The sequence below is a fragment of the Fulmarus glacialis genome, unplaced genomic scaffold, assembly GCF_000690835.1.
Source record: "Fulmarus glacialis isolate BGI_N327 unplaced genomic scaffold, ASM69083v1 scaffold3908, whole genome shotgun sequence".
In the NCBI taxonomy this organism is placed as follows: domain Eukaryota; kingdom Metazoa; phylum Chordata; class Aves; order Procellariiformes; family Procellariidae; genus Fulmarus; species Fulmarus glacialis.
The window spans coordinates 4,189-30,934 of record NW_009228771.1 but is presented as its reverse complement, the minus strand read 5'-3'; the positions used below and the strand labels follow the sequence as shown (position 1 = coordinate 30,934).

The following is a 26,746-nucleotide window of genomic DNA, read 5'->3' as shown; positions in this document are numbered from 1 at the left end:
GGCGAGGGGGACTCGCTGCTGCAGACCCCCATGCTCTGGGCTGAGAGACAACTGTTGCTCTTGCCTTGCAAAAGGCTCTCAGGATCCTCCTTGCTCAGCCTGTGTCTGTCAGTGTAAACCAGCAGCAGATTTTAAATTAACCTGAGGTGCCCCTGTCATTTTTGTCAATGCTTTTTTTTTGTCTTACAGAGTGAGGTCAAGTGAAACAATTTCATTTTGCTATTCTACAGAATAAAAACTAAGTCCCCTAACTCTACACTTATATCTAGATCAATTTTACATGAGTCCACTGCAGCTGGAGTCTGAATCTAGTGACTGAGTCCAGCTTTCCACTGCTGCAACGTGAAGTCCTACACAGGGGAGTTTTGACTCTCAGCTGGTTTTGAGCTGTCGTTTTCTTCTTGGTCCTTCGGACCCTCCTCAGGAGCCCCTTCTCCAGACCAAAAGCATCCGATGAGTCTGTTCAATGCTTAGGTTACTCTGAGCTTTCTCACGTGCACAATGACAAGTGCTGTGAGTGCCAGAACAGCAACAGTTATTACAGTGATCCCGATGATGAACTTTAAAAGCCCCTTTTTAGTGACCGGTGCAGGCCCACTGTCAATGCTTCCTCCAAAACCCATAAACTGGCAGTAGGGAGGTGCCCAGCCATTGTCACAGTGGCAGTTTCCTCTAGTGTTGCAGATGCCTTTTCCTCTGCACGTTCTCTTTGCAGAACAGCGGGATGTCAAGTACTTCTCCTCAGGGACACACGTCCGATTAATGCAGATCTTCTTCTCACCGCACTGCATGCCATCCTTAATGACTCCAGCATCCAGAATGCCCGCACCCAAGTGGTAGTCTGTGCCCCAACACCAGGTATCGCCCACCGGGGTTTGAATGATGGTTGTGTGATCTTCCAGCTGAGGTAGACGTCTAACGTTCGTACACTGCAACCTCCCACACAGGACATTTTCTAGCTTACATTTCTGAAAGTTGACATCTCCCCCATCTCCCCAGCAGTTGCCAAACCGATCCCCTTTCATGTTCACCTCCTGGAAACATGGTAGCGGAGCAGGCTTTGCTTCCTTGCCAAAGATACTCATACACTGCAATGTGCGAGATTGGCATTTGCCTGAATAACAGTACCCATCCTCAGCGCACACAGTCCCATCTTGCTTGGCCACATCTGCTGGGCAATGCTCAGACGTCCCGTTGCAATACTCGGGCAGGTCACATGGATCAGCACTCTCCCTACACACTTCTCCTTCTGGAAGAGGTTTGCAATTCTTACAGCAGCCTCCAGAAGTGCAAATGGCTCCTCCTTTTTTTTGACAGGTATTGTCACAACAAAGGTCCAATTTACACTGTGCTTCTGAGCCACAGTCACACTCCTCCCCAACCTCCAGGACACCATTCCCGCAGCGCTGCAGTGCAAATGTCGTTACTGATTTTGGGGCATTATTAAGGCAGAATCCTTGCCCTGATGCTGTAAAATGAAAATAGTGCTTTTTGCTGCAGTTGCTGAATTGATAGTTCACTGTGCCGTGTGCGCTCATGATGCATTTAGAGGTGTTTCCACATCTGCAGTATCTGTCATCATGCTCCATACCAAGGACATGCCCTAACGCACGAGCGACATGGACAGCAGTGTCCATGTAAGGCTGTCTTGCAAACGATACAACAGCAGAGGCGCGTTTTCTATCACATGCACTGGCGAAGTTGGATTTGCCACCTGTGTGTGATGCTCTCATACCGCTATCAAAGTCCATCGAGGCAAATAGACATCCCACATCATGCACAGCGTACGTAAGGCTTTGCTGCTTCCGCCAAAGATTAAAATTATGAAGGACCTCGGTTATGTTTTTGGTAACACTGATAGGGTTCTTCTCCACCCAAATCTCTAGTGCAGTTATCAAAACACGAAGGTGGAAAGAATAAAACAGTCCATCCACCAAATTGATTATTTCAATAACTTCTAGTGTCACATTAGTTATACTTCTGCCAAAGGCATCAAACCCTTTCTTGTCCACCACGGCAAGGAGCTCCAAATACCGCGTGTGCCCCCGGGGCCGGAACCGCCCTGTTGCTGTACCAGGACCTGGAAATTGTCCACTTTCACTGGGCATTTTGTACATCACCGCTCCAGGAACCGCCTCCTCTCTCTGCAACAGAAGATGCTCAGACATGGTGGAAGCTGCCAAGGGCTCGATGCTGTAGCTTGAGTTTCCAATCTGCAGCAGTCCTCTCAGCCCAGAGCAGGTAGTCAGAGTCACCGCGGAGTCCAGGATGCCTTCCACGTAGCCGTGGTAATAGCAATCTGCTGGCACATGGGGCTGTTCGACTGCAATTTCCCCTTGGGAGTCACGAGTGAATACGGGGAAGTTTTTTATTACAAAGTCTTTCTGCCTGAGGTGAATCGTGTAATTTACCCCCTGAATGCTGATGATATAGGACACTTCATCCCGGCTGCCTTTCCCTGCCTTGGGGCCAAGTTTCCTTGGAATGACTATCTCGTAGGCTGTGTAGCCCCAAGAGGGCTGGGGGCTGCTGCCTGTGCAGGGCAGCAGGAGCACCCGGAGCAGGAAGGAGAGGCCCAGTCCGAGGAGGAGAACCCCTCTGCCCATCGGGGCGCACCTTGGATGTGTCCGGCTTGGAGCCATGGTCACTTCCTCCCAGGCTGGAGAAAAAGAGAGAAAAACGCAGACGATAAGACATCAGAAAAGCCTTTAACTCAGCAGCAAAGATTCCTTCTCACCACCAGGACATCATCCCTCGGGGTCTGTCCTCTTCTTCACGCTCAACCTGCAGCCAGGCTCAAGCCTCCTGCTCCCTTCATCCAACATGCCTTTTCCAAGCTCTTCCTCGGCTACCTGTCCACCAGGGAGGTAGGACACGCCAGGGGCCAGTCAGCCATCCAACTGCAACAGAGCAAAGCAGCGCCAGGAAAGCCCCAGCACGGGGTGGGAAGCCGGGGGAAAGCTGCTCTTGGGACTGGAATGGAAGGGCCCGAGGGGTGACCGTTTCTCTGGCCCTGCTTTGAATGCAAACATTCCACAGGGAGGATGGGACCCACGCCCCCAGCACCGGTGCAGCCTCCCCGACAGCGGCACAGGCAGGAGCGGCATCGCATTAAATACGCCCTGGCTCATCGCTAAGAGCCTGCTGCACCCTACTTGGACTGACCCCATTTGCTAAGAGCATGATGAGCCAGTGCTGCTACAGCAATTTGTTTAAAAGGGGATTAAGCCTTGATAAGTGGAAAGCAATAGAAGATTACCAGGGAAACAACGATTTGGTTGCTAATGGGACCTTCAGCTGCAGTGGTGAGAGCCTTCAGTGTCTGTTGACAGCTATCCTTGCAGGGCTCCTCACTCAGCTTGAGCACGTCACTGACTTTTAACTATTTGAGGGGAGTTTTCTTGCTGGAAAGGGAGAGGTATTCTTTGGGCCTTCTATGAGTAGGGGAGAGTCTTTTCTTGTCCCACTTCTATAGGCAGCCAAACCAGCTACAAGCACTCTTAAATACTCCCAGGATGCTTGGAAATTGTTCTCTCGCTCCCCTTTCCAACGCTATGGATGCTCTGACAGTCACTCACCATCCAACACACTATTAACTTCCCAAAGGTACCAAGCAGATGGATGTTAACTCTTACAAAGAAGGTGGCCTGGTGCACAGGGGCACTCACAGCTGTCCCACCACCTCTTTTTGTGCCACTTTTGTACTGAAAGGGTCTATCTGGTTGCTGTCAACAAGCCAGTCAAACCATGCTCGAGGATAATAAAAATATTTCCAGAGCCAGGAAGCGCACAAGTGCCATACTTGACGGCACTAGTCTGTGTTCAGAAGGGCTGACTGCCTAAGAGGTGAGGAGAAACACTCCAGTGCTCCTTGGCAAAGCGCGCTGCCAGCCTGAATGAAAACCAACCTGTTTCTCACCTACCACGTCTCCCAAGTTGCCAGTCCAGCCCCTGCCTCAGCCACCTTCAGCAAAGCACAGCAGCCTGCAAGGATCGTCATCCTAAAGGAACTGGTTCCTAGTTCCTGCCCCAAAGAACACGCTTGGTAGAACGCAGGAGCTGTTATACCTGACAGGGGAAATGTCATTGAACACAGAACAACTCATCCCTCCCTTCCCTGACTGCCCAAAGCCATCGCTACAAGAAAAATCCTATAGACCTTGGGGGGTTAACCTGTAGCACTGGGCATGTAACTGCTGCCATCTAACGGAAAGCAGTGTTTTAAAGAGGCAGTTTCAGGTTATGTTGCCAGGCAGAGCACACCATTTTCTAGGGCTTCATCCAGCCTAGCCTGTCAGTCATTCTTTCGCTTCAAAGCCTCACGGCACTCCTGCAAAATACAAAGCAAAGTGCTTATTCACATTTGTAAGGCAGGCGGGACGGAGGACTGAGCATGGCGGGAGAGGTCTGGGGCTGGCAGAAGAGGAGAGGAGAAGCGTGGTTGGCAGGAGAAGCGCGCTGCTGTGCCCTCCAGGCCCTCCTCCCTTCTGTACTATGGGGACTTGGGAACCAAACAAAAGCAGCCAGTAACTTTTAAGTTTAGTAAAATCATTTATATACACCAATGCATAATATTTACAATATAATACTGATCCAAAATAAACTAACATATTACAGATAACACTGAAAAGGAGAAGTGAAAACATTTTAATACACAGAAGTTAAACATGGCATGAAGACAGACTCAGATTTCCAAAAGAAAAACCTGAAGTAATGACAGCAAAACTTTGACATGTTGCTATTTCCAACTGAAAACTCTTTTGCCTAGTCAAGTTCTTCTAACTTTTTAATATATATATAGCTTAAAATAATCAAGTCACAGGAGAAGTCAGATATACATAAAATTTTGGAAAGGTCAAATGATTTCAGAGATTTTTCTCTTAAATAAAATTCTAAAAAAAAAAAACCCTACAGAGCTTTCTCGTATCCTTTTAGTGTTTGTACAAAGAATGTCTTCTGTGATCCCACACAACCCTTCCATCTCAAGATATTTACAATATTCACAGTCTGCTATAAAGGATCAGTAGATTTATTACCAAGTAAAACCTTACATAATCAAGTCAAGGTATCTTGCATTTATGTCAACTGAAAAATAAAAAACACAGGAAGGAGGAAGTAAAATACTACTTTAAAATATGTAAATGAATTCATTAAAGTGTATTTAACTTTGAAATCTAAACCATAACTTTTTAAAGGGGTAAAATAATCAACTTTCTCATAGAAATAAAACCATTTGACCTTGAATGTTCAAATCGTGTTTTCTTAATCTGTCCCTCCCTACCTCCATTTTAGATCAGGCGATTCTTATTTATCACAGACAATAAAATCTATAGTAAATCCATAAAAAGCAGTTCCTTATTCACAAAAGCCCTTAGAAATTTGACTTCCCTCCAAACACCAAAACATTTAACAGTCAGTCGCAGCTGTCCCCACCTCACCATCAGTAACAGCTTGAAATTATTCTGTTGTGTAAGTTAAGGGACCATGAAGAGAGGAGGAACCCTCTAACGCAGTCAGATCCCATCTTCTCTGCTTATTTCTGAGCTGCCTTGGATGTCAGTTGCTCTCACACCCCGAGGTGCTCCCCACTACACCACACGCACACTGTACTGCAGAAACAGGCTGAACCCACTTCCTACAGACCGTTACACAACGGCACACAATGCTGTCATCTTTTACACTAGAGCAACCTGCCAGAGAAAAAAAAATAGGTCCCGACGTGTGTTACACCCCCAAGTTGCGCACAAGGCGCTTGGATCGTATCAGGCTGTGGCGCGGCGGTAGTCTCTGCTGACTGCACTGTGCGTTGGCCATGAGAGCAGCTACAGTCTGATCCATTTTTCTGCTACCAAGTTCTGGCTCCCAAGAAACTGCCTGAGTATTTTCCTCCTCGGAGGGCCGAGTTGCAAAGTGCTTTTGTGGGGAATTTTTTGCACTCCCATTCAAATAAAGGCGATTTCCTTGTTTATTTCTCCACTGCCATACTGAAAAGTTCCAATACAATGAGATTTCTCAGAAAAAACATGTATTTCAAGTTAAAAAGGAAACGATCTATTACATTTAGAGATTGTGTGGATGTTGACAAGACCTAGAATTTAGGGCAAGGACAGAAATGCATATAGGGCCTGCAAACTTGCTGATACTACCAAGAAATGACAAATACTCGTCTCTTGCTAATGCTCTACAGTTCTCATCGATAGATGTCAGTGCACAAATATTCCATGTAGTGTCAGAGGTACAATTCTGGCTTACATAAAAACTCCCTGTTTCCATCAGAGAAAGTGATGGTTAAGCAGGGACTGTGGTTCTTACTCTGTGATAAATCAGGCATTGGAAAACTGTCAACAGGATTAAAAGAAAGCTGACAAGGTGCTGACGAAGAATGGGAAATGAAGTATCTCCTTCATGTAGAAAAACTAAGTCACTGTTTACAAAATTTTATAGAAAGAGTCAGACACTGGTTCGCCATCCAAGCTAAAGGTTGCAAGGAAGTCTGGTATAGAAAAAAGACAAAAAAGAACAAGGCTGGACTGCCATAAGAGTAAATTGGGAGATTCATGGCTCAGGTTTGTAAATGTAAACCCAAAATTAATGAGCTATGAAATATAACAATAATGTTCAAGAGTCATTACTAATAGCCCTGAATTGGCACTTCAGTCTGCAGACCAAACTCATTCAATGTCTGCACAGGTTTAGTACCAAAATATCTCTATAAAAAGCCTTCGACCGGTCTCAAAAGAAAGAAAAGCGTCAGAAGGTAGAAAACTAGAAATATGTACAGATTCTTTTCATTTGTTTGTTTAATTAAGATTAAAAAAGCAGCTTTTGGAGCCAATGTTCCAGACTAGTGTAAGAATCTGCCCTGGGCAGCCTCGTGGTCCAGGCAGCGTAAGGAACGTGTGTCAAGGAGCAGCCCTGCATCTGTTGCTCCCCCAGGAGGAGCTCGAAGGCATCAAAGAGATGGGGAGCTTGGACTCCAGAGGGTGACACAAGAGAAGGATCACCAGTGGATTCACACACAGCAGCACTATGACCCTTGCCAGGATGATCTCTTTCAAACAAAAGGACAAGTTTGAAACCAAGTGTTGGATCCTCTAGAAAGGAAAGAATGGAGTACACGGGTGGAACACACACAACTGCTGATCTGGGGCCAAAGCAAATGAACCCCACACTTACTGTTGTCCGTAGAAGATCCCACCATGAAAATAAAAGTAACTTGTACATAAGTAACTAGAACATTCTTCCATTCTGCTGTTGAACAATATGATAAAAGGAGTAGTCTTATGCTGAATGGCCAATTCAGCCTTAAAAAAGGTCTGAGGAAGATGGGGAAGGAGAAAAAAAAAAGAGGGCTACTGATCAGAACTGAAAAATACAGCAAGCATATGGACTCAGGTGCCCTTGGCAAGGCCAAGCGTGGCTCTCGGGTCATCTAGCGAAACAGAAGGCTACTTAGTTGCCTCTACATAAAGACTCAGAATTTAGGCGCAAAGAGTAGCTATGAAGTTTGTGTTTCACAGCACTTGCTTCAAGTACTTACTGAGCAGGGTGTTGAGAAACTGTGGCTGTCTTGTTCACATACATAGTCATTGCAGCTGGCTGTATGTATAGCAGATGGAAGGCAGCTTCTGCAACTGGTTATTAAGAAAAAGAATGGTCTTTAACAATATAATTTGCCCCATCTGGGGGACTCATGATTAACAGTACATAAGTGATCATATATACCTCAAGGAACTGAGTTTTAAAAAAATATTACAGTACCAATGATTTTTTTGTATCTACAACTATACAGCATTTTCAAGCAGTATGGAAATTTAATGAAATAATTATGATTTATTAATTTACATAAAAATACTTTTTACAGTTAAAGAATAAATCTTAAATGGTAAAAAAAATAAGATTAAGAAGCTCCAGCTATTGAGAGTCATGGGAGTTTGTCTGCTCTTCAATAACTTGTTTTACTATTTCTGCCAGTTTTAGTCGATCCACTTTATCTGTGAATCCTCTGCCTGAAAAGAGAAGAATAGGTAGTCAGCTGGTGCTGGGCACAAGGAGGAAAGCAATCACGGCTGGAGTCATACACTGACTGAACACAAAACAATGCTTCACACAGAAACGTAGGACAACATTTGCAAGGCAACCAAAATGAGTTATGATCTCTAGTTCCATTGAAAAAAACCTGAGCACTTAAAAACCTAAATTAAAACCAACCAAACAAAAAACAGAATGAGGGAAGAGGCACGGCCAAGCGTTGGGATCCTGGCTGATGCCCCTGGTCCCCTTATATTCATCAGCATCTGCTCCTGGGGGCTGACACCACTGCCACCCTCTTTTGTTAAGGAGCCATCTGAACACTCCCCAGGCAGCTGGCCTAGTTTAATTCTGTTTCCTATACAAACTGAGCAGAAGAGATGTTGTGCTGGCATAGATGAGGGCAGCAGCCTCCAGCAGAAAGAGGGTAATAAGCAGCTGGAAGGAAACCAGCTCAAAACAGCTAAAGCGGTTTCTAAAGTGATGATCCATCTGTGCTGTTACGTTCCTACATGATTTGGTGCCTTTGAAAACTCTACTCTGAACCTCAAATAGAAATTTTAAAGCAGAACTTTCAACCTCATTTCTAGAACATCCATGCTGGCAGATGGGCTAAACCAGTGTCAAAACCTAAATCAGTCTGACACAAATTCAAGAAATTTGTTTTTATTTCCATATAAGAAGGTCACTGCTTCTTCACTTTCACCCGGCATTAGCACCATTCTCCGTGGAAGAGAAAGTTCCTCACCATTCCAGCTGAAGCTCTGAAGAGTGTCTCGCAGCAACTTACACTCTCGGTTATACTTCCATGCCTCCTGCATCACTTCATTCAGCTTCTCATCTTCATTCTCTCCTATTTAGAACAAAGATAAACAGGAGGTTTGTCATTCTGCCTCGCAGCAACATTCAGTAAACAGTATGTGCAGTTATTCCTCCTCGCCTCACGCAAACTAGGAAATCGGTTTGAAAGCAGACACTCCTGTTTGAAAGTTATTTTAACAGCTCTCCATGTCACTGTGGACACTAACATTAGGCATGCACCAAAATTACAGTCCACAGACAATGCTCTCCTCTCGAGACTGACCAGGACAACAGGAGTTTTGTTTATCCTTCCTCACTACTGACACAGACTGATCTTGAGGCACAGTAAAAAACTCAGTGTCTTGCATGTTTAGGAATGTAACTTTCTTAAAAGTGGCAACCTTTACCAGCCTGTGGTAGAATGCACTGAGCAATCACATCTCTGAGCTTTTCCAGAGCCACGTTGGAATCGTTACTTCCATTCTCGGGGTCATGGATATAAACACCATCCTTTGGCTTAGTGCTGCAAAAGAATGAGGAGGAAACAATTACAATTTGAATGCAACTCAAGTCCGCTACTCGTTGCATAACTGCACCAGTATAATGCTCTCTTTCACTCTCTGGAAAGCTGGGACTGGAGCTAGATTTAGCATTAATTATAACAATGTCCTTCATTATGAGACCACTTTAAATATGAAGAAAAATAAATATTCCTTTAAATTAATTCAAGTAAGGGTAATCCTAAAATGCATTATCCTATTTTTCAGATAGGTAACTCGAACAAAGAGAGAAAGATTACCTGACTTTATCAGTAAATAAATGTCAGGATCAGAAAAAAATACTGGAATTCTTTCTCCCACTTTGCCCTACCTTACTCAACATGTGACCCATTTTCTCATAACAGATCTGTTCTGCTACCTGTATAATACAATAACACTCTCCAATCTCCTTCCCGCTCTCACTGGCATATCTTGGAAGACACACCGTATTGTGCAAGTATTACTTGACTCCAACTACCCACTTCAGCATGAAGAGTGTGTCAACCAAATCAGAAATTCAGGAGCATGGTTACAACTGAATGAACCTGTAACATGCTTAAAGTCGTTCTCCTGGCATCATGGCTGCCTACATTTTGATCTTTCAAAAACAGCTTTAGAGAGTTACCCCAGTAATTTCCTTTTGCGCAGGATTGGGTTGTTGACGGAGTGAAGGGGTTTGAGACTGACTTTGAGGTCTTGGATTCTCATGTTCGCAAGCTGTTCTGCATGAGCCTGTTGTATCCCTGCAACCATTGCCTGGAATGAAGAAAGTTGCACTTGATGTTTTAATTAGCTTCTTTGTGAATTAAAGAACAATATATGGACAATGTTAGCCACGGGGGGAGGAGGGGAAGGCATCAAAATCCTATTTATTTCAGAGAAGCATAATAAAAAACAGGTTTGCATTATGCAGGACATAATTAGAACTACAGTCATTGACTGGGACAATATATCCTGACCTCACAGGGGCTGAATAGGACAAAGGGTCATCTCTACTTCTCATGTTCACAAGCTTAAGAGTGCTGACTGAGCTCCTCTTTGAGCAGAGTTTAAAGGAAGCAAGAAGGGCTATTCATTTGCTGCTAATTAATGAGGCCACAGCTGTAGTCAGGTATAAAACATGGGAAAAAAAGAGAAAAGACCTACAGAAGAGTTCTCAGGCATGTTTACTGCCATACTCTGTTCTCTACTTGTTAGCACATGGCTGCTCTTTACCTCCAGTCTTGGAGGGTCTTCTCCTAGCCCAAATTTCAAACGGAACCATTTCCATTTTCTTACAAAGATCTCAGGCTCTCATCAAGGTAGAAGGGGAGCTCTTTGTCTGCATAACACCATGCGAAAGAAAACACTCAAACCACCCAAGAGCTACCCAGCTCCTCTATGCAACATTCTTGATAAAATAAAATGTTGTTTAGACCTTGTCCATCATCAGCTGGGCAGAGGGTAGGATGTTATCAAGTGCCTCGGTGGAGTTGAGCCAGGGATGGTCCAGCACACCTTCAATGGTCAGCCGTTCCTCAGGTTTGACCTTCAGCAGCCTGGGAGAGGAATCAATCAGTCCATAAAGAGGTCTTTGTTGATTTACAATGTGCTGCTCTGTCTGGGATCACAGCACTTAGCAATCTCTAAGCATTAGAGAGGCCGAAAAAGAAACTTCTCCTAACAAATAAAACACTCAAAAGCAGTCTGACTTTCTACCAGCTTCACTGACCCTTGCTGCGGTGATATTTTAACACTATCACAGCTCATTCAGTTATATTCAGCAACTCAGTGTAAAAGAAAGGCGCTGAAGGCCATTTCAGTAATACTTGTGCACCGCTGAACTCTATATTCACATCCTCCCACATGGGAAATTACCTTCCAGATGAACTGGAAACGATCCAGACCGACACTCTCTGGAAATGCACATCTAGAGCTCATCCACATAATAGTCTATACTCACACCAAGGACTCTGGGCACGGTGAAGTAAGGCAAAACTTCAAAGTTGGAAACCTGTTTGCTGAATTAACTGCTTTCACCATGCAACCTTAGCTTTTCTCCCCCTGCACAAGCCTCAAGCCATGGACACTTTGGCAGGCTCTAGCACCTCAAAATAAGAAGGAACTTTATTCTGAGATCTCTGAAAACTGTATGAATTAAATTTTACTAGAATGAAACCCTGGAAAGAGATTTTGCAGATAAACTCATGTTCTCATAATAACCACAACTGTTTAATAAAAAAAGTAAAATTTCACACAGAGTGCTGACAAGTTACCCCAAGAGTCTAAATTAGAAACAGAATGACTTGATGAGTTTGTCACACTTTCTTAGACAATACTCTAAATCAGCTTCCTGGCTGCAAAGCAGAATTGTTTAATGTACCAAGAAAGTGGAAATAACTTTTACAAAATGTCAGCAGGACCACAGGCTAGCTCATAAATTTCACTTGCAAGGCCATGCTGCCAAACAGGTCGTAAGTTCCGTTTTAATACAAGACTCAAGACACATGCATTCCTTCACCATAGGCTTTCAAAGTCCTAACCTATTACCAAGCACTCCAGCTCATAAAGCTTGAGGTCAGAAATCAGCTCAACATGCTCGAAAGGAAGCAGCTGCTTGAATGCAAAATATGACCTCCAGAAGCAAGACTCTATATGAATAGCAGTCTACATAAATAAAATGTAAACGTATCCAGAATTCTATAGTCTAAATGTATTCCTGCACCATAAACCCAGATTCAGACTCATTGGCTGGAAAAGACAAGCAGGAAAGGGAGTTCTGATAACATTAGTGAGAGAATTAAGTGAAGTGAACTGAATCCAAGTAACAACATTCTGTGAGCTGAGTTTCATGGCCATTTTAAAAGACAATGAAACCTATTGACTGTGGAGCTTCTGAGTGAGAATAAAGAGTTGACCTTGGTATAAGTGGAAGTTTCACTGCAACATAATCTGCAGTTTATTCGGTGAAAGGTTGTGGGCTCTCCTGCATTGCTATAAACAGGTCCCGGCACCCTTTCCAAGCAATGTTAAGTCCTTGGAGATTTTACAGTATGTCAGAGGAGACAGTGACAGTTTAAAATTGTTTAACAGATTGATTTTTCTTCCCTCTTTATGTTGCTTTTATCCTTCCAGTTCCTCTGGTGATACAAGCAAAGGCAGTAAGTCTCTCTCACATTTTAAAAAATAAGTGAGGTCAAGACCTAATCAGTGCCACATTCTTGCTTTCAAACAGGACCATGGGATCATAGTCTTTGAAACATTTGCAATTGAGAAGTGCATTGCATGAAAAACAGTTTTCATTAGCACTTAGAATAAAATGTCGATGCAAAACCTTCTCTCATAGTCTGACACCTTGTGACAGATCTTAATCTCCCTTTCCATGCCTCTCTCTTGACTCCTTTTAGACTGTATATTATGTGCACAGGGTTTTAAGGGACAGATCTACCAGTTCCTATTACGCCACCTAAACGCCCCCTGATTTTAACAGGAGTTTAGACATTACCATAGGAGATACATGCCTACAGAGCAATTGCAGATGTGGCAGCTGGTTGTCTATATTGTTCTGAAGCAAGGTAGTGTACCCACTCTCCTTAAAGACTAAACGCACAACGTACTCTAGCAACTTCAGAGACAGGAGACATCAAAAATTGAACACAACAGTTGAGGAGGAAAAAAGAGAGGGAAAGAAAAATATTTACCAGACTTCATTTGTGCTGAATATGATAAATTTTTCAGCTGTATGTGCTGCAGACAATTCCCCCCGCCTTTGGAAAAATGAGCCCTTTGTGATAATGCACTTTGAAGTGATTTTCCAATTTCTTAATATAAGCAAAGAGCAATACAACATTTTCCTCAACTGACTCACTTTCGCACAATGTCTTTCGCCATTTCTGAGATCTGGCTCCACTCTTCCTCTGGAAATTCAAAACTTCCTGTCATGATCTTTTTCCGCATGTCCTTTGGAATTGTCCGACTATGGTGTTTGGAGTAAAACGGAGGGTATCCACACAGCATCACGTAAATAATGACACCCAGGGACCACAAGTCACAGCTCTGAAAGCAAGGAAATGATCACTTTGGGGCGCAATTTGCAGCAAGCAATGGTGTAGCTATGTTAAAAGTTCTATGTGATTCCCTAAGAAAACAGAAACACAGCTCAGCCTCCTCCTAAAGGTCCGTCTGAGGACCTTTACGGATAAATATGGCAAATATGTAAGCACAAGATAACTCCATGCTGCCAAGCTAAACTACTTCCAGTACTCAAAAGTAGCTTGTTTACAGAAAGCGCTCCTGTAACTCTGTGCTATGCAATGGTAATATTGTACGGAAACAGCCACTGCATCAAGAGGCGTGAGCAAGCTGTGCATTTATTACATCTCTCAGGATACTTGAATCCTAGTCTCTCAATATCAGAACATAAAACAGAATACAGTCATTTTTTAGAATGTGAGACTAAAAAAATAAACACCATCAAACAAACAAGCTAGCAGGGATACTTAATTAGAGAGGTCTGTAATGAAAAACACACATCCTGAAAGCCACGGAGATGAAGAAGCTTCAGAAAGCCAGAAGCGATATTTCACGGCTGCTTATGCTGCACTCGTTCCTGTCCTTCCACACCAGCCTGGAGCTCCCCTGCCCTTGCACTAGTGTTACGGATGATGTGATACAGAAGAAGTTCATCCAGGAGGTGGATCCAGCCAAAAACCAGCTCAGTAAAGAAGGTGAAAGCCAGATTCCCCATCTGGATCTCTGTGCATTCACACAATATAGACACTACTCGGGAAGAAGGGAAGAGTACCGTAACAGCCTAGACTTCAATTCAAGCTTCTGTTGGACCATATCCTTAAGGATACAGCTCTGTTATCACTTGGTTATGGCATGGAGCAGGCTGGGGCTGGTAGGACCTGCTCTGACCCTGGCCATCCATTCCCAGTATTTCTTTTGTGCCAACACTAGCATTTGTGCAGCTAATCATTTATTTTTACTGGCTTGGTTTTCAGCCCTATCAATCCTCCGGGGACTGCCAAAGGTTTATGCCAGCACAAGGATGGACAGGAACACACAGCCAAGCGTAAGTAGAAGCCTGAACTCCAGCCAGGTTCAGGTGACTATGGAAAGCCACTCAAGGGCAGAATTGGGGAAGTGGGGAGGTTCTGTGATCGGTTTACACAGACAGAAGTCTGCACAGCAAGCAACTGAAGGAACCTCAGCACCACCGTGTCTGCCCCAGGCTGTACATTCCACCGCCTACTCTGGGACAGCACCAGTGTTCATGAAGGAGCACAGATGAACTCAGCAAACACAGAATCCCCGACTCCAATAACTGTTTTTTTGACCGGATCAACACCAACCCAGGAAGGGGCCCTCAAAGGTGAGACTGTTTCCTTCTGGAGGGAATACACCTAGATCAGCTCATACTGATCATTAAATCCTACCCTTGGCTTTTGACTTCTACAAAACATGTGGATGCTGATAACGAAAGAAACTTCAAGGAGTTACCCCACATACGTATGTTTCTCAGAAAGTTGTTTAAGCCAATCTCAGATGGCTCTAGAAGCCTACATTTCTATTTAGGTACCTAAATTCTCATCATTTTTCCATTGACCAGAGATAATTTCTAATTAAATCAATGGGACCTTAGGCACGTAAGTAGGAAATAGGTGTCTAAATTCTTCGTGGATAAGGTTCTCAGATTCTATTTCTCAAGAGTCAACCCCCTCCAGCCAATACACACACAGCTTAATAAAAATGTTCAGGGAATCAAAGATGTGTTTTTTCCTCCGGTTTAAATCTGTGGAATAGAGCTGCTGATCATGAGGGTGGATCACAGGCATTTCCACTCAGGCTCTGAATTGCTGTGGAAGGACAGTATACCTGGGAGTTTATCACAGTCTATTTTGGGGAACTAGGCATATGCCAGATGCTGCTTTTGCCGTGAGTCACACTTGGCAAGGTAAGGATAAGGCCGCTTCTTTCAGCAGCCTTTCCAGTTAGTGCCACCAAGGCTGAAAGCAGCACAGAGTGACAGATCGATTCTTTAAATGAAACATGAAAACAAAATCACTGTATCACATTGTAAATCCCAGAAGATCATGGCAGCTGAACCTTGTCAGTATGTGAGTTAACTCCAGTTGGTACCTGTTTTCAAGGTTCTTCCATCTGTACAAGAATATGGCCCATATTTTGCTTCAGGTGCCATGGCCAGGGCTCTTTGGTTCATTAAAAGAACAAAACAGCTGTCAAACAGTTACCAACATGAACAATGAGCAACCACTTTTAGGTGTCTCTGGAAGTGCATCTACCCTTTTACAACAAAACAGAAGGAAGTCCCTGGAGAGGGCTGTTACTGGAGAGTAAACCTGCTTCAATCCACAGAAGTGGAGTTCTTGAGCCTTGTGAGATTTCCAAAATTTGTAAAAAACAACTTTCCCTGTGACTGGGGTTCACACAAGAGAGGGCAGAAGAAACTCTGTATTGAAAAGACTGTTGGCACCTGTCTAAGAACTCTTTCTATAAAAAGTGTCTGGCTTCAATCATCAAGCTGTTTCTCCAGGATGGAGAACAGATAATCATAACCCTGAAAAAGGCAGATTCATGATTAGGAAACCCACGCAGACTAATTCAGTGAAAGTTATCTCCGCCCATCTTTGCTTTAGCTCTCTACAGAAGGCTACTAAAACATAACACTATATACCAAACGACCCCCTCTAGCATGTGGTGGGTTAAACAACCATCCTTGAAACTGGAATCAGTGTAGATACTTAGCACTGCAATCAGAAACCAGCTAACTTTAATCAAAATTGACACTCTGAAAGAAAAACACTCAATGGTTCAAACAGTGCTAAGCCAGCAGGAGACAGTGATGATAAAATGGAGGAAAATGTTTTGGAATGACCAAAAAGGAGTACAACCTTTCAGGACACTTTCTGTCGACACTTTACAAGACTCTAGCAGCTGTTGTTATTGCCCATGGCTACTGCTACAGACAACATAATACACTATTGGTCATTTTGCAGAAGATCCCAGATACAGACAAGGTACCACCACAGCTGCCTGAACAATATAGCCTAAGTAGTGCTTTGCACATCCAGAAACTCTGGCTGACAGCAGAAAAGACATTTCCTTTGAACCAGCCTTGTGTGGAGGTGAAAGAACTTCCCACGAGGTGACACTCCAGCAGAATCATTCTACTCTCTCCAATAGCTTGTTACTATTTAGTGCTCCTTCAACAGTGTTTGTATATTTTTCCTTTACTTAGAGGATCATTAATTAGGCTTGGACCAAGTGCGCATTTCATAGAATCATAGAATCGTTTAGGTTGGAAAAGACCTTTAAGATCATCAAGTCCAACCATTAACCTAGCACTGCCAAGTCATTATTCGCTCTGTCAGAAAGAGCACAGAGCCAGCAGCGCCTTTTAGCATGTCACTTCTAAACTGAGACAGACAGCCACCTGCACAGATCATTATCTTCTCATTTGCCCGTTCAACTGAATGAAACCTGGTCTGAACCTAATATATTTAAGGGGAGAAATACCACTGTACACCCCGTCACTGCTTTTAGAAAAGCCAAAGGAACCACACTTTTGAGAAATACAGCGCCAAAGATACTACTTCCTTACAGCTGAAAATACACGTGTACACAAAACAGCAAGCAACATGACATTTCCCTACTGTTTCCTGTAGATCCCGCTTTTTACTCAGTGTGAGATATTTGGGTAGTTAGATGTGTTCCTGTCACAGAGATCAGAACAACTTTATTGCTCCTGGTCATAAGTGTGTAATTTCAGGGCAATAAATTTTATTGCCTTAGGTGATAAACTGTGTCTATAGACTACTTTTACAGCAGATATATTGGGGGGGTGGGGAAGACACTGCGCTTTAAAGGTATTGACTTGTGGACTGTTTCATAGCTTACCTTGTTATAAGTGTAAGGTGTTGGAGAGGTGGGGATAATACCAGATTTTTCTTTCTGATGCCGTCTTTGTGCCTCCAATACCTGTTGCCATGAGAGGAAAAAAAAAAAAATGCAAAATACATCTCATCTACAGGCACCACAAAGAGCAACACCTATGCCAAAGATGCCTGATGCTTTTCCATTCGGTGGACTTATTCCAGCTACTGAAGACTCTGCCAAACTCAAACTGTTCTTCCTAAGAAAGACAGAAACTTTCTACCTGGGGAAAATTTCAGCTAAAATATTTTGCTGCTTTGGATGAAAACTCCAGTTTTGCCTGAATTAAAGCAATTGCTCACACCTCTTTTGTTCAAAACCTCTAACACCTCCATACTTTAGAACTAGAACCTGAAGTGTGTTTGGAGGGTAACGCTAGCTCCAGAGATGTCCCTTTTTGCCTCTCCCATGAACAAATCACATCAAATTTGTCCCTCGCTGATCAAATCTGTGTTTCTGGGTTTCTACAAAAATCTCAGTTTAAATATGCTCAGGAAAAGCTTTCTACGGGTTTGGTAGTTCACATGTTTTATAAACCCTGTCTGTAGTGCACATGACCCTTCACCAGCAGGCTCCAGCTGAAGAGGCATTTTCAAGGCACTCGACTGTGGCTGTATGGTCTGACCTCTGCAATTGCTCTTCCTAGTCACTGAAGGTTGCCGACATGCCCAGTACTGCAATTAAATATCTATCTGCAGTTTTCTTTTAATTTTCTTCAGGACTCCAACACAAAGCAAAAAAGAGAGTGGGGGAAGCAGCACTACAAAAAACAGCCTGTCTGTAATTATAGATTATGTCTTAATGCATACTGACAAGGGGGCCAAGCCAAGCTGAACGGGTAACTCTCTGGCAATGCCCTTCTTTTCAGCAATTGCCTTTACAGAACCTTTTTGTTTCAACATAGTCCTTTTTAATATGATCTTGAATGAGCCTGAGCTGGAAGAAGGATTGCGAAGCAGGGACTTATCCAAACCAACTGCTTTAATGCAGTTAAAGGCTCATTGTCAAAATCCTGGAGCAGTCTCACCAGCGGGAGTCGGGCCTGGGAGAGTCAGGAGGCATCAGCAGTAAGTCAGTGCTAAGAACACAGTCTGGGAAATTTGCCTCATGATCTCCTGCTGTAATCAATAGATCTCTGTGGCACTCCATCTTGAAAGGTGGCTACTGTACAATTACTCAAGATTCCTGTGCCCAGAAGCCCTTAATAGGACAGCAAAGGCTTTTAAAATGACATGGTTATGGAGGCACAGGCAATAAAGATCATGATTCCCCTTTAGCCTAGAACTGTAATCGTTTTTTACCTGAGGTGCTACGTAATATGGAGTGAACTGTGGTGTCATCAAGTCACCTTGGTCTACTTTGGCAAATCCAAAGTCACACAATTTAACAGGCGCATCCTAAAACAAGGAGAAGAGGCTTCATTACAAAAATCTCATTGTATCAGCTTTTCTAAAACATATTTCTCGCCTTGTACTCATCTTACCTTTGCCACATGTACCCCTCTTTTGTATTTATACCCTTACCATTCCACAAAGCAGCTAGAAGGTCATAAACTGATCTTTGAAACAATCATTTTTGTTTTCCTGGGTGCTCTGGGTCAAAAGCAGCCCCCCTTTCAGATTTGGAAAGCACTAAGCACATTGTAGCGGGGGTCACTGCATATGCAGAGTGGTTATGAGCAGGAGAAGAAAGAAACAGGCAAGTGCTTGGATACGTCAAAGCACCTATAATGCGTGTTAGAACATCCTGATGACACCTAGGGAGGAAATGTGGCAGAGGGGATCTTCTCCTCAGCAAAGCAGGATTCTATGTTGAGATGGAGAACCTGACCCATATTTAACAGCAGCAGCATGGACAGCCTGTACTCCAAGCAGATCAGAGTATGGAAAAGCACGAAGCCAAAAAAGGTCATTAATTTTTGTCACCAAAACATTGCATTAATGTAATTTTACAACTATTCTGAAAATCACCATTGAGCCGTTTTACAGAATTCAGCAGTAAACAAAGAACACCAAGTCTTAATCTTACCAGAGAGTTATCCTTGAAGAGGAGATTCTCAGGCTTGAGGTCTCTATGTGCAATGTTTAGTGAGTGGCAATGCTGCAAAGCCAAAGCTATCTGAAAAAGGGCACAATAAATCAACTACAATTACAGAACTTCTCCTTTAGCTAGGACAGTTATTTTAGCTTTAAATAGGACATTGCCAATATAGCTTAGACCCCAAATATTTTCACTCCACTTGGGTACAATTCTGAGTTAAGACAAGCTTGGCCATACCGTGCAATAGCGCACTAAAGCGACGATCAGGAAATGAAACCCACCAAGCTATTCAGTTTCCATTTCACTCAAAGCAGACAGAAAATAAAAGCTAAGTTGTATGAGGCTTCCCAACCATCTTAGTTTGACTAACTCAGGTCATTATTCGCGCCGCCCCCCCCCCGAAGTGAAACAGATCATGACAGTGTCCTTTCGTACGCTGCGCTAGGCCTACAAGGTCACTACACTTGGTTGCACGCTCTCCAGCAATTACATTCTGTTTAACAGTCAACAGAGAGTTCTTGCTTCAATATTTCAATTAATATTTTATTGCACTGACTTAAGAGTCAACATTTAGGCAGTTTTATTCTTTAATTCTTGACGGTACTGCCTGCAATTTACTCATTTCATGGGACATTACGCAGAAATGCATTACTTGATTCTTTCAAAGACAGATTCTCACACTGCTGTGGTTTAGAAGCCTGTAACCCAGTCATGAAAGCTCTATAGACTGTACATTTGAAAGTGCAATTCATTTAAAGAAAACCAAAGCATAAATACTTAAACAGCATTACTGAAACAAAAGTAAGGCAAAGCCACACGACCCTTATTTGAAAGTATTCCTATTGGCTTCTGTAGGATTCTACCCAAACACAGTACCCTGGGTGAAGCGCTGAGTCCTTAGAAGACTGCAAATTACCGTGACAAGAGAACTTCAGTGTTAACTGAGCTCAGAAACAAATACAAACACATTCCCAGAGAAAATGAGATAGCTTTGTGACAAGTTTTTAACTATTAGTGGGTACAAGGAACTAAGACCCGTAGTTCAAGACAATGATGAAGAACCACTAGATGAAAGAATAAGACTTTAACATTGCTTTCAAACTTCATTTGTATAAACATTAAAGCAAAGAGTTACTTGGGACATGAATAACCCAAGCGTACACACAGTCAGAATTCAATTCAAAGTCTTGTCTTTTGATATAGTTTTAAAAGATTTTCCCAACATGTTAATCCTGCAGACTGCCTTGCATTGTCAAAATCAAACGGCCCAAAGGACATGACAACAAACTGTCAGGAATAATTCTGTACTTCCACCTAATTTCTTTGTTGGATGAAACCAAAAAGGTAACACCACAATTAGCATTTCATTAGAAACAAGTCAAAGCACAAGACAGAAAAGCAAGATGAAATGATTTGGTCCTCTTTTTTGCCTCAGTATCTCCCCAGCTTAGGGGGAAGCAAGTGATCGGGACATGGATATATTCATAAACAGTCATGTCAATTTATGACAAATGCTGTAATATCTTCTCATGTTTTCTTTCCTTTATTCACTGCAGTGATCACTGGTGGGGGAGCAGGACATTTACTGATTAGTATCTCCAGCATAGCCCCTCACCTACAGTTCATATATCTGTTGTCTGGAATGCCAATATAACCTCTACAAGAAGCAAACGATGGCAACTCCGGCCCTCGGCTTCATGCCGTGGTGCCAATTCCCACGCAGAAGAGCTCAGCCATTTTGACAGCAAGATCCTTCTGCCTTGCGGTTCCTTACAGCAACCTGCTGGTCGTCTGCTGCGGCTCCCTAGAAAAGCTATCACAACATATAGCCATACCATCTTTCCTGCAACCCTCCCATTAATCCAAGCTTTCTGACTGGGCACCACAAGTCATCCAACAGCTTAGAAGTGAAAGGGAACAAGTTCACCCCAGAACTGAGAGGAACTGACACTGGGATCCCTGCACTGAATCTCATGGAGGCCCTTCTGCTTCGTCATCCTGCCTGCTCTAGCAGGATATAAGCTAACCACACCAGATGCAGTGCTAAGCAACAGAGCCTGATGGACACCAAAACTTCTAGTAATAAATACTGTGGAGGCTATAAAACACAACATTCAAGAGTAAGTTGCGTAGAGAAATGGAGAGGGAAAAATGACATCAGAACAAACAGCACAGAAAACATGCACTATAGTGGTACATTCCTCTTGTTATCTTCCATGATAGGCAGGACTTCCATAAAACCAAACACAGAACCCAGCTTGAAAACCACTGGCCCAGGACACATGTACATTATTGCCTGCTACCCCTCCCAAGAGGTGAGAGAAACGCCAAGTGTTGTCATGGCCAAGAGCAATTCTCAAACTGGACCTCAGGAGCCACGCGGGGTCTGGTGAGAACCTGTGGACTGTTGGAGGTAACACTTTTAGAACAACAGCGAGGGATACAGCAGGAAGATTGTGCATGAAAAGAGCTCTCTTTGGTGAAGTGTTCTGTAGACCAGGCTACGAAAACCATCGCTAAGGACAGCAGAGACACCAGGGTCCCAACCCAGAAGAACTAGCCCACACCTTCAAATTCTTTGCTTCTATTAAAACTTTGGCATTGTCAGGTTATAACAAAGCAGGCAATGATCATCGGATCAGAACTGAGTATTATTTTAGCTTCCTTTTTTCCCACCCCCCCACCCCAAGAAATTGTTAAATACTTTAGCCATTATCATTCATGGATTTGCTTATACATGGGTGTTAACTTGCCTGCTTTGTTACTTGGCTTGCTTGCTTCTCAGTAAAGTGCCGGTGCTGGCTGATTCTGTGAAATAGCTCTCCCCCTTCCATCATCTCCATTACAATTAGGAGCCGAGCCCTGTTCAAAAGCATTTCATTTTGTTATATCAAAAATAATAAAAAAATAACAGAATTGCTAAGCTAATAATGCATACTTCATATCTACTGATGCAGGCCGAAAGAGAGACACATACTTGCTTCTCCTACAGTTGTTAGAGCTATTTTGGTTCCATAATTTTGCCTTTAAGCATATAAGCTGCAGGATTTTCTGGCTCCCAGCACAATCTGACTCACTAATTGTCAGCCAGGAATCTACAGTTTGCTCTTCATGTTGGGCTCCCACATCCAGCTGGAACAAACACCATGGACATGTCTACATGGATGCATTCAGACAGATACATGCAAGCTCCACCCACGCTTTCCACCAGCAAGCCAGTTTGGACCTGGAAGCCATTTAGACACATCAATGTGTAACTCTGCCCTCAAAGAATAATACAGCAGGTAGAGTCTTGCATTAAACAGGCTAGACAGCTTCCAGGCTGGAGCTAGCTTAGAGCACAGCGTACTTCTGTCTGCACCCATCCTTGCAGACATGCCGATCTGCCTCGGCGCTGAAGATGTTCATGGCAACTTAGAAGCAGAAGGTTGAGGAATTATCTTTAATGCTTTTGAGTCTGGATACTCTACTGTACCTCATTATTTTAATTTACAGTTTTATTGCCATAATTATAAAGGACAATGAATAGGAAGTGTGGAGACCCGGACTGCTAGATCCTCAAGAAACTAACTTCTAGTTCTTCTCGCCACACTAAAATCAGATACATCAGAGATTAAGACAGGTCTCAGCTCTTTAATTCTCCCAGCTCTGATTTTTTTCCTCAACTAATATCCAAATAGAAGACAATGTTTTTATCCCAAGCGATATTAATGTATGAAAAATAATAAGTCTGCTTCATGTTTTGCTGTGTTCATTTTAAGCAGGACAATGTATTGAGAGTTTACAGGGCAGAACCTAGTATTTTTAGAAACAATTCTCTCTTGCTTTTTTTTTTAAAAGAAGACTGGCACTCTGAGTTTCCCAGTGGCTCACAGGCATCACCATCATGTAAAAGGATCTCACTTAGGATTCTAGGTAGCAACAAAAGTCGCAGCTCCAATCCTGCTTTAACACTGCTTTGAAAGCAGGAGGCTCAAAGGTTACAATTCAATTCAAGCTACTAAAGCAATACCAAAGCAGGACAGAAGCTAGAAGCTAATATACTCTCTCAGACAAGGCAGGTATCACAGACTGAATCAATGAAAAACCTAAGAAATGAAGATGTATTCAAAACCAATAGTGAAGGACGCAAATTAATTTAAATATGCAAAGGTCCGGGCATTGACAGGGGAAAAAGCAAGCATTGCTGAGTCTGAAGTATAAATACCATATCTGGAACACCCTATAAATATTCATTTTGGTCACACTGTGATTTAAAAAAAAAAAAAAAGCAAACTCCACTATACCTTGGCCTAAACATGGAAAGCAAGCTGTGGGAATGAATCACCCTATGTAATCTTACCTTGGGCTGGATTCATGTGGGAACTGCACACTGTTAGCATAAACTTCAATAATTTGAACAATATTTGGATGTGTTGCACACATCATGTGCAGACGTACCTTGAAGAGAAGGGAAGAAACGTTACTGTACACGGTGACACGTACTTGACCAGTTCTGTTCTTCCCTCTGCCCCCAAGACTATGGCACACACGAGCCCGTGTGCTGCCAGCTGTGCTCAGCACCAGTCACACCCAATTTAAAATTATTCAAAAAATAAGAAGTGCCTACAAGCGTTTATATGAGTGACCAACAGCATCACACTACTTGGACCAAGTAGGACAAAAAGATTGCCAAACTATTTGTTACAGACCATGGAATCAAACCCAGCAGAGTTCCAGAAAAAGCCCAATCTTTGATTTCTTTGGGGTTTTTTAATAAATTTAAAGCTAGAACTAGCTTTAAAGTAGCAATAGAGAGATGATTGAAACAAAAAATTCATGAATAAAACTTGAAATTCCATAATCCAGCTCCTTTTATGGCCTCAAGGTCTAGCACTCACAACACGTGAAACCTCATCTCCTGCTCTGACTTTCTGAAACAGGAACGTAAGAAATTTTCCCCAGTTTAAAGCTACCTGGACTGCTAAATCAAGTGAAGGCTTGATGCTTTTTGTAAATAGATTATTTCTCCCTGGGAATTTTAAATGAGAATTTGCTCAGTAACAAGAAATGGAAGTTGCCTAAACCTTGAGGACAAGTAACGCTTCTTTCACTTTCATGACAACTTGAACCACTGCCCATCATTTTCAACAGACTGACAGTTTGGTACCTTGGCACGCGCTTGCCAGCCGCAGTAAGTCACAAAGAGTATCAGTGAGCTTATTTAGTTTCTCGTACACAGATAAACCCATACCATTTAGAGTACAACTTGAAGCATTCTTGGCAATTCTTAGAGTAGTGACATCCAAGAGTGAGATGTATGGAAACAAAATCAGTTCTAAACTGTTCATGTTACATTGCACGGGACATAGGGAGAACGCTAGCTTTAAAATGCAGCTCTAAAGTACACTTGTACGTATACAGCTAACACCTACAGCAAACTCAAGAGTTAGAAAGACCCTCTGTTTCACCCACCACCTCATCCTATAGGAACTGAGCACAGCAAGGCTAGAGGATCAAACCCAAGGAATCTTGCATAGCAAGATCTGCAGAACATGTGCTTGTTTTTTTTTTTTTTAAACCATTGCAACAATTCACCAAAAGGGCGAGACTATGCGGTGTGTCAGAAGGCAGACAGTATAAACAGGAACTATACCTCATTTCTAGCTTTTGGACGATCAAGAAGAATTTTCAGTGCAAAGCGTTCTTGAGAGGATTTTTTCACGCAGACTCTGGTATTACAGCAATAAAATTATTCAGTCAGCAAGAATGTTAAAGAGACACTTCAAGCAATTGATCTGTAGTTATGAGTTTGCTCTCCGCATGGGAATTAAGAGGAATGCCCGCAATCTGGAATAAACAGGGCACCTGTCACCACGTCCCAGCTTGAAAGCCTCGGTTTTCAGCCTTCCACAACAATCTAATACATTATGCAGAAACACCTAACACAAAGTTATATTTTCAGCAATGTAGAAAAAGTACTTTAGAGCAATGGGTAACTGCAGTCAAGCAGAATGCACTCTAGACATTCAGCCTGAAGAGATACTTTGGATGAAAAAACCCAAACCACACAGTGGCAGCCTGAATATCTCCAATGGAGGGTGTAGTCTGCAATAAATAAAGTGTTTCTGAATGGAAATCCTTGTTTTAGCAAGGCCACCAACTGTGCCACTCACGTTTTTTCTCTCTTTCCCCCATTTAACATTAACAATTGAACTGCGTCAGAGGGAAGGGCCCACATATTAACAGGCAGCTAAAAGAGTAAAAAACAAAGGGATATTTTAATAAAGATCAGAGGCAACACAGCAACAGAAAATGAATGAGGAGAAAACAATTGCCTGGACAGGAAGATAAATGGTGACAAAAGACAATCGCCCTGTCAAGCATCCAGAAACAGAGAGGCGCAGACATTTGTTTTCCAGCACTTGTGCAAATTCCCACTTCCAAAAGGGAGAGTTCTTGTTGAAAAGGGAACATATGTTTTGCTTTACAGAAAGCGTCCAGTTCCTGCAGGGGTTAGAAATTCACGATGGGCAAGTCTGGTATGAGATGCAGAGCTTGTGGCACTATCTGCTTTGGCCTCACATCATGATGTAAAAAAATAGCTGGTAAAAATAGCTAACGGGCGCAGAGTGCTGATGCCCCAAGTGATGATACTGTAGACGGGAGCAGCGACCTTTGCATCACACTGACACTAGTATCAAAAGGACAAAGGTATTTGAGCAGAGTTTTCTGCTGCCACCGTTTCACAACCGACTCCTGTTCCTGCTTTGCTTCAGGAATATGGCAGTGAGACGGGACACGACAGGGAGGCGAGGAGAGTTTTTACTTCAAACATATCCCATAAAAAACAATACCTGGCTCGCACATCAGCTGCGACCCACATGGAGTAGAGAGACATTTATTTGTTTATAAAGAGAGTCTTCCACATATCACATCACAATTAAAATACGTACTCACTTCTCCACAGCTAATGAAACAGGCTGAGATTACATACAAATCCGCAGGTGTATTGTCTTACCTAACAGGACCACTGATCCCAGCTCCCAGCTTCTGAGTCCAGTTAATGTTGTACTCCTCTAAAATGGAGGTTTCCTATTCAAGAAGGAGCAGGGGGAGGGGAAAGAGAGTAAAAAAAAAAAAAAAAAAAAATTTTACTACATCCCTTCCAAAAAAAACCAGCTCAGCAGACCTGATTTGCAAGATACCTGAGCAGAGAAAGAGCCTGCTTTGGAGTTTTGCTTCACCTAGGAAAATTAAACATAAATACAAATGCTCACATAATAATATATCTCAGTTTAAAATTATTTCTGCGCAGCTGAGACTGCTCACCCTGGCATTCTGAAACAGGATTATTGAGAACAGTAAATGGGATCTTGTGCCTTTAACACAGAAAGCGTCTCAAGGGCACTTTCCCC

General features: G+C 42.9%; 2 protein-coding genes across 3 annotated transcripts; both read right to left on the bottom strand.

Annotated features, from left to right (window-relative positions):
• Positions 1 to 470: 470 nt before the first annotated feature.
• Positions 471 to 2,606, bottom strand: LOC104080997 (disintegrin and metalloproteinase domain-containing protein 9-like). The gene has a single exon (XM_009583578.1). It carries the CDS (start codon positions 2,604 to 2,606, stop codon positions 471 to 473), a length of 2,136 nt encoding a protein of 711 aa, XP_009581873.1.
• A 5,211-nt stretch (positions 2,607 to 7,817) lies between these two features.
• MAPKAPK5 (mitogen-activated protein kinase-activated protein kinase 5) lies at positions 7,818 to 26,419 on the bottom strand. 2 transcript variants are annotated; one of them, XM_009583576.1, is made up of 13 exons: positions 26,350 to 26,419; positions 24,985 to 25,060; positions 23,692 to 23,789; positions 22,103 to 22,211; positions 19,338 to 19,427; positions 18,611 to 18,706; positions 17,274 to 17,354; positions 13,219 to 13,406; positions 10,789 to 10,909; positions 9,997 to 10,127; positions 9,240 to 9,355; positions 8,780 to 8,884; positions 7,818 to 8,009 (listed from the first exon to the last, which is right to left on the bottom strand). In XM_009583576.1, exons 3-13 carry the CDS (start codon positions 23,775 to 23,777, stop codon positions 7,915 to 7,917), a joined length of 1,218 nt encoding a protein of 405 aa, XP_009581871.1. In that variant the 5' UTR covers positions 23,778 to 23,789; positions 24,985 to 25,060; positions 26,350 to 26,419; the 3' UTR covers positions 7,818 to 7,914. The 2 variants fall into 2 exon arrangements, with proteins under 2 accessions (XP_009581871.1, XP_009581872.1); XM_009583577.1 differs by having other exon boundaries at positions 7,820 to 8,009; positions 9,234 to 9,355; positions 26,350 to 26,417.
• Positions 26,420 to 26,746: the final 327 nt, after the last annotated feature.

What these genes read in the sequence shown, in the direction of transcription:
- LOC104080997 (XM_009583578.1), bottom strand. Translation starts at nt 2,606, where the DNA reads ATGGGCAGAGGGGTTCTCCTCCTCGGACTGGGCCTCTCCTTCCTGCTC.
- MAPKAPK5 (XM_009583577.1), bottom strand. Translation starts at nt 23,777, where the DNA reads ATGATGTGTGCAACACATCCAAATATTGTTCAAATTATTGAAGTTTAT. An exon ending in CAAGCCAAGTAACAAAGCAG is followed by an intron (nt 19,428 to 22,102) that starts GCAAGTTAACAC and finishes GCCCTTTTTCAG; the next exon opens with ATAGCTTTGGCTTTGCAGCA. An exon ending in GCGAAAGACATTGTGCGAAA is followed by an intron (nt 10,910 to 13,218) that starts GTGAGTCAGTTG and finishes TTCCTCTCCCAG; the next exon opens with GCTGCTGAAGGTCAAACCTG.